The 8,052-nt window shown below is 31.7% G+C and overlaps 1 protein-coding gene across 1 annotated transcript in view; it reads left to right on the forward strand.

Moving 5' to 3' along the window:
* LOC119831579 overlaps positions 1-3,947 on the forward strand; it is a 74,749-nt gene extending 70,802 nt beyond the window's left edge. The window contains exon 44 of the mRNA XM_038354993.1: positions 29-3,947. Within this exon, the coding sequence (XP_038210921.1) occupies positions 29-120 (92 nt within the window). The 3' untranslated portion in view covers positions 121-3,947. The remainder of the gene's footprint in view (positions 1-28) is intronic.
* Positions 3,948-8,052: the final 4,105 nt, after the last annotated feature.

Below are 8,052 nucleotides of genomic sequence, written 5' to 3' on the forward strand. Positions count from 1 at the left end.
GGGGCAACGGGGGGCGCGGGCGGCACGCCGACCACGCTGCCGCGCTCGCAGCGGCCCGCGCCGCGCGCCGCGCACCTGTCCGCCAGCCGTAAATCGCTCGCGCCGGACCACAGGCACTAGCGCGCCGTACGCCACGCCACACTACACGCCACTCGCCACACGCCACATGCCACACGCCACACCGCACCGTATTCGTGACTCGCGACGACGCTTCTACTCCACATGCTCACAACTAACGTACTATTTGACTTTTCAATGGAAACTTGAATTAAACTCACATTTTTGATGGAGATGGAAAAAGCGAATGTTTCTGTACAGAATGTTAGCGGCATACTCGCATCGATTACACGTATTTTAGATTCGTAGTACTACACCTACATAGTTTATACTCGTGCCAAATTAAAGTACATACACAACACCAATCTTTGCCATAAAAGTGACCTCTAAAATAATAATGGAATTCTTTAAAACGATTGAAAGGCTTTAACACTTCATATGATACCAACAATCGCAGTTAAGCGACACTATGTATCCTCCAATACCTTAAACTATGGGATGACATTTGTTTGTATTATAACTCTGAATCTAAGATTTGTGTCTTTTACTAGCTGAAAATATAAACAAGTTTTAGTATTCACAAAAAAATTATGATGATATGACAGTGACAGACTTATTCTAGCATGTCTTAGTATGATTTTTTCAACCAACTCGAATAAAAAACCTGTCAAATCATGAAGTCATTAAAATTAAATGATTGCAAAAACTTGTTTGGATTTTATGCTACTAACTTACCTGAAAATTCTTGAAAAAGATTGTTGAACTCGAACGCGAGCATACAGTAATTAAATACAGTTTTATAAATGTTTCGCATAGGTACATCCCCCTTAAACTCTATAAGATATAAAATTCGAGTAAGCTCATGATTTTTATATTCAAATGAAACTTCTTAGGTAATCCGGTTGCAATATCATAAATTCTGTGAATTCATTTCTTGCAGATAAATGTACTCTTTTACGTATATTTGCAGTATGAATATTTACCATAGCCAACATATAAATAATGGAAATAATCAAAAACCCAAACAGCCGAACGCCGCAGCCCTTTAAGCCTAGAATTTTAGCTATAATTAACAATGTGTTTGACTGCGGCGTTTTTATAAAGGAATCATAACTCCATTTCAGTATTTTACACACACATATTGCTTGCGATTGTGTTTTAAATCTGAAATTATTTTACATGTTATAATATAGTACACTAGTGTATTTATGAAAAATGCTTGCTAAAGATTTTGTATTGCATTTAATGAAGCGTCGATGGAGCGAAAATACTATGATAACAAATTGACCTTCGAGTCTTGCATTGTACATATATTAAAGAATAAATATAATTAAATTTTAATCTCCCTTGAAATTATATTATTCCTAAGCGCTGGTGCGTGCGTTGTCACTACAACACACATTTCTAATAGGTGACTCCATATTTGTATTTAGAACTTGGGAGCTGTCAAAAGCTAACTATGGATGTCTAATATTATTGAAGGGATAAACAATGTTTTTTGTTCAGTAACATTATATTTTAATGTTACCTCTGATATTCTTAAATATAATTTTCATATAATTACCAATAGTAGGGAGTACGAATCGGCAACGACTACGTACGTGCTTCATTAAATTATAAATATATGCATACTTCTATTTCGAAACAATGACAATTTCTTATTGCCAATGGTGAGAAATATTGTTGAACAACACGGTATTATCCTGCGCAAGATAAATATTATTTTCGACTTTGTCACCTTTACGTACGTTCCGTACCCAAGCCAAGACTGTATCCGGAAAATTTGTCTTCGAGCAATAGTAGAACGTGTATTCTTCTCAAATTTGTTACGCCTAATAATAATATTAAGATATAATAGCATTTAAATACTCGTGTACACTTGGCACAGTGGAATTTTATATATCTTTAATTCGTTTACATTATGTATATTGAGTCAAATGAAGGGCATTTATAATACCTACGTTACTTTTTTATTGACATCTTATAGGATTGCGGTATAATATGTGAAAAGCTGTTTTATTATAAATTAATGATGTCGAAATCATAACGATTATATCATGAATTGCCGTTAATATGCTATAAATTATATGAAATTTAAATTGAATATAATATTTAATGAATAGATATTTTAACTCCTGTGCCAAACTAGATATCCCCTCATCCTGTGCTTCGTAAATATTACTGTTAACGTTATAACTATTGAATAAATATATATCGTGGAGTAGTTAGCTATAATCTACTTATGTTTTATTTCACATTGGCAATACATCACACTATAGTTCGAAATGCACTTACCCTATGGAAAAGTACATTAGGTAGTTTTGATAATAATTTCTCTTCGTGATCAAATTCGAAAGTTCTATCATAGGCTAGGTAATTGACGTCACATGTATTGGTTATATTATATTTATGATTTCCTCGATGACAGATAGCTGTAACGTTATATTATAATGTTGATTTGTTAACACATAAATATTGTATTTAAAATATATTTTAAGACCATGATAAGAGACGTGGAATTGTTGAAAGAGTCATGTATAGAAAAATAATAGTATAGATTATTGTTTGCATAATACGAAATAGTTTAAATGTTATTGTATTTCTTTTTATTCAATTATTGAACAATTAAGCATATTTATATAAAATATACGTGTCTTGAATGTCGTGGAATTATAAAATCTAGGCAGCATTGATTTACAGCCATAAAGCTGTACGCAATTAGATTATCAGTAATACACGCACAAAGCTATTTTAATTATCGGTATTGTTATTTACAAAATTATTAAATACATGATATACGTACAAGTTACTACATATCACCGGTTAGAGACGTGACCACGCTCATCATGGTTTTAAAATAATATTTTATAAAAATGTTTTACGGTGTGTACTTTTGAAATTTATTGTACATTGATACTGTGTAGATATTGTAATTATTTATAATTCACACATTAATATGTACGTGAATACTGCATTTATATTTTAAATTTATGTGTTGGTTCAAATTTATTTGTGATTTATTGAAATAAAACCTGTTTATTAATATACATATGTTAAAATATTCGAATTTAATAATTACGAACTTATACAACCAATTTATAGATATTGTTATACTAAGAAAATATAATTAATAAAGTAAATAAATATAAATGAAATGTGAAATGATGATGAGCTGATTAATTGCGATTGTATTTCATACTTCAATGACATTTAAAGTAAAGTAGGAAAATGAATGAATATTTAGAAAGACTTACTGAAGTAAAATACGAAGTATCGATGTTATATTAAGTATCATGATTTTACGTATTTTTGTTTCGGTATTAATTTAAATTATAATAGCGAAATAATTATAAAATAATATCTTCCTCTATTAAGAAAAAAATGATATCATTGGTGTTACAATAGTAACCCTAAGTCACGACATCCTAATTATTAGCTACGTTATAATCTATTTTGCATCTATCACTGTAAAATTTTATCATTTTTGCTTTACTTTATAAAGTGCATTGATTCATGTAAGCGTATTAACAAGATGGTTGTGCAATCTGATAAATTAACATGTGTTGTTAATCATTTATTTATGAATTGATATTTTGATAAGTTCTTTTCTCCATTCAATTGCCTAAATTGAAAGTGCCTTTACGTGCTTGGGGAAACAGAAGCTACGTCACTGGGCGTAGCATCGGCGGCGGAGTCGTGACTTGGTTTGCTAACAAATAATTTATATAATTTATTTTATAAATCTAAAATTATTAATTTTAGTAGCTTCAGAAATGATATGTTACAAGAATGTGTTTCCAAGTATTTATTATTAGTATCTTTGTTGAATTTTGTGACTCATATAAGAATTACTTTTTATTGCTTACAAATAAAATAAATGATATCTGTGAGCTTGCTGTTTCACTTGTCTCTTTTACGACTTAAAAAAATTTCTTTGTTTTGATATAACATTACAGAATAATTAAGGTTATTTAGGTGACAAATCTGACGTATATTCTTTGACATTGAGACATTTTTCAGTACTACTTACTATAGTGGCACAATGACCCAAAGTGAGTCTTGGCCTCCAACAATAAGAGCCTTCATTTGATGGTATACCTTTATCTTTCATATATTCTTCTATAATGAGCTCTCTGATTAATGGATACAATTTTAGTATAAGTTTTAAATTTAGTACTTTTAAACTATTTTTGTTGTACTCTTCAAGTGCTCTCAAAGCGAGTCTCTAGCATTTGAATTATAAAACGAACGTATAGTTTTTCTTTGTAATCCATCCGAGAATTCCATACAACACGATACAATGGAAGTACCTTACGAAAATTAATTTAGTTGTATCATTACTAGCAGCGGTAGTGGGAACAATGTTATCCCGATATGTAGAGCTAAATAGCCGTTTATAGTTAACAGTTCTAATCTTCACTAAATACACTTAAATTAGTTTTGCAAAAGACATAACAATTTATCTCGGCCTCTTTCAAAAAGGGTAGATTTGTATTTTATCTAAATAATTGAAATTCAAAAGAAGCAGTGGCGGCTCATTGGTGAGGACCTTAAACTTAAAATCGATAAATCGAGGGTTCAAGACCGACAATTTATCTGTGCATGTGGATAACATCACCACTGCTTGAACAGGTGAACAAACATCGTAAGGAAACCGGCATGTCTAAGAATCAAAAGTTCAGCGACACGTAACATCTGCCAACCAGCACGTTGCACGTGCCAACTAGCGTAGTGGATTATGGCCTATACCCTGATAGGAGGCCGGTGTCCCAGCAGTGGGAGCATGTAAGGGCTGATGATGATGATGATGAATTGAAATTCGCACAAAGCTGGGCTTCTAATTAGTTATATTTCTTTTAAATGTGGGCAAATTACAAATTAAACAAAACTTTCCAGTTAATTTATTTAATCCGTACATTTCGAAACAAAATTTTAGATTGTCTTCGAACTTAGACATTACAAAACTTTATTGGCTCTAATTATTTAAAATGTGTTCATTTAAAACAAACAACTTTTTGTAAAATTATTTACAGTGACATTAATAAATATAAACGTAGTTTAAAATCAACAAGATTTTTAACACGAACATTATTAAGAATTTTGTACCGTTTAATCTGTTAGGTTATAATTCTGTTGAATCGCCAATTGAAAGAAAATCATGTTAAATATATCATGTCTTTATAGAACTTATGATCATAAGAAATCTTCACATGAATTTTGGAAATGATATCAATAGTGGACAACATATCAAATTAAACCTAATGGTAGACAAGATTCTAGGATAGGATAAGGGAAGCTCTATATAATTAAATAGAACACTTACTATAATTTAATTACATAATTTCTGTACCTACATATTTCTACAGTATAAATTATAAATTCCCTAAGATTTAAATAAATAACAATAGAACTATCTAAAGAGATGTATATTGTATACACATTAGATTATCATGTGGCACAAACTACGGTTAATTCATAATATTTTTTAAGATGTGACTCGACCTGAACTTTTAAACAGTAATAAAACAATCTTTATATTCTAAGATCCGACAACCTGAACTACTACGAGTATATAAATTAAAACAATCGTAGTCAAAATAAGTGCCTGATAATTGTACTATTTATCTTAGCGGTTAATGAAATTAAAGTATGAAATAATGTTGATTATAGCTAGCATTATAGTAGTTGCATAAATTTCATCTAAGTTTTAATATTTTTCCCGGACCTGACAAACCGGTAGGCTCTAGATAAAAAAAATCCATGCCTTTCCAGACTGACATTCATATGCCGAGTGCCGACCCGGGACCAATCTGGAAAATTCTACTTATAACAGTAATGCAGTAATTGCTAGACCCAGGAGGCGGAACGTAAAATTAATTAATAATAATAATTTAAAATATAATATTGAATACAAACATCAACTACATGCATCTTATTCGGAAATGATATACCTATAACAACAAATTTCTCTAACAAGTTACCTACTAATTTCAAAGAAATAAAACGTAGTGTATATAAACTTTGACATTAAGTATTACGTAAGCTAGTTTTTCTTAAATTTTTACGCACACAACGATTATTAGATGAATGCTTGTTGTAGAATAAATAATGATATAACATAAGATTATCACATCTACTGACTAAATATTTACTAAAAAGAAATAAATTTATCACGCTAACATGGTGTCTCATCAAACTTAGACTAGAATAATTATTTGATCTACATTTATTATTTATTATATTAGTTACATAAGGCACTCCAATTATGTTTTATAGAAAGGTTGTAAGTTCTAACACTCGGTATTCCACAAAAACGAAGACTCTTGGAAGTTGTTGCTTGCATATTGGAAATTTATTTAACAATTTAAATACGTTTGATTTAAAAATTTAATTATGATCAAGCCGAAATAAAAAAGACTAATGACTTTGTCAGATAAAACGCGTACTTAGGGTACGCCAAAACATCAAAGCTCTATAAAGACGATTATCCGTCTCATCCTTACGCACGCAATTGTTACTTTTGCGCATTGCGTTCCATCCAAATTACACAAGCTCCAGGTGCTCCAGTCGAGATTCATGCGAACTAGACTAGAACTGGAACTAACTAGAACTCCCCACTTTAATGGATGAAGGCAGACATTACTTCGACAAGGTGCAATCTCATCCCAATCCGTTAGTGTTTCAAGCCATCGCGTAGTACCCGCGACCTGATCCCACTCGGACTCGTAGGCGAGCAAGACACGTCTGATCGACTCCAATGACAACATTACCGAGACCAATGCGCTGCTAGAATTGGCGATATAACATGTACACCGTCTTCGCCGGCGACGACGAGGTCACTTGTTACTTGTTCCCGCGCCCTCCCAGGTGAGCTCCCGACCGAGTACGGTCCTGCCGGCCCTCTTCATTCATGAAACAACCCAAGCCGAGGTTTGTGATTCCCGTCAAGGGGAACATTGACCATGTCGCTATCAGGATGAACCTTCAGTTCACACACCCGCCCGCGCTAAATTGTAGTAGCCCTTAAGGCTAGCGCTCTGATGCGCGCTAATAACGCGTTTTATCTAACAATGCCCTAATTGAAATCTAATTAAGTCTCGTATACAAAGCGTTTATGTTAAAGTTGACAGTTGTATAATGAAATAAACAGATTACATGAATTATAAATTTTCATCAGATGGTAATGATAATTTTGAGTTATATTTATAATCTGTCCTATTTATTGGCGTTTAAGGCTTTTTTATGATTTTTTTATCATAGGTATACTAAATAGATTAAAAAATGCCGAACCAAAGAAGCTAGTAGTAGTTAGATACTTATTTTAAGGGTGAAAGATATGACGGTTATATTTATATTTTAACAAATAAAAAAGTTGTAATGGTGTTATCAAAGAACTATTAAAGGTTCAAAGTGATATCTTAACGTACCGTCGACATACTTTGATTATTTCTAATTTGTTGTTATTAATATATTTGCCATGATCTATGTATATTGAAATATGAACTTGTTTATTCTAAAAATAAATTAATAGTTTATTAGTAATTCTAAGAATTCATCGACAGATTAATGAAGAGTAAAGCGCTACTCGTATCTTTATAATAAGCACAAATGCGAAGAAAAGCTATAGAAAATGACATTTAATTATATAGTTAAGAAGAAACTTAAGATAGCCAATAAGAAAGAAGTTCGTATCATGATAGCTACTCTTTAAATTTTGGACCCTTATTTTTTAATTAAAAAGCCGATCCTTATTATAAGGATTTATTAAAATTTTGACTACCTAAGTTTCCAGGGTACGGTTTACTGTTGGTAATAAATTTTTCATGTTAAATTCCGCGCGACGTCATTGTAGCCCCGACTACCACAAAACAATTAACTTCTCTGAAATGTGAAGTCTTCAATTTAGAATTTTTGATAGATATAAATAATCCACTTAAATGACCCTGATTTATTGTATCAATAAATCTCGTTAGAAGAAATTGCATTTCTGTAATG

The sequence above is a fragment of the Zerene cesonia genome, chromosome 13 (genome assembly GCF_012273895.1).
Source record: "Zerene cesonia ecotype Mississippi chromosome 13, Zerene_cesonia_1.1, whole genome shotgun sequence".
In the NCBI taxonomy this organism is placed as follows: domain Eukaryota; kingdom Metazoa; phylum Arthropoda; class Insecta; order Lepidoptera; family Pieridae; genus Zerene; species Zerene cesonia.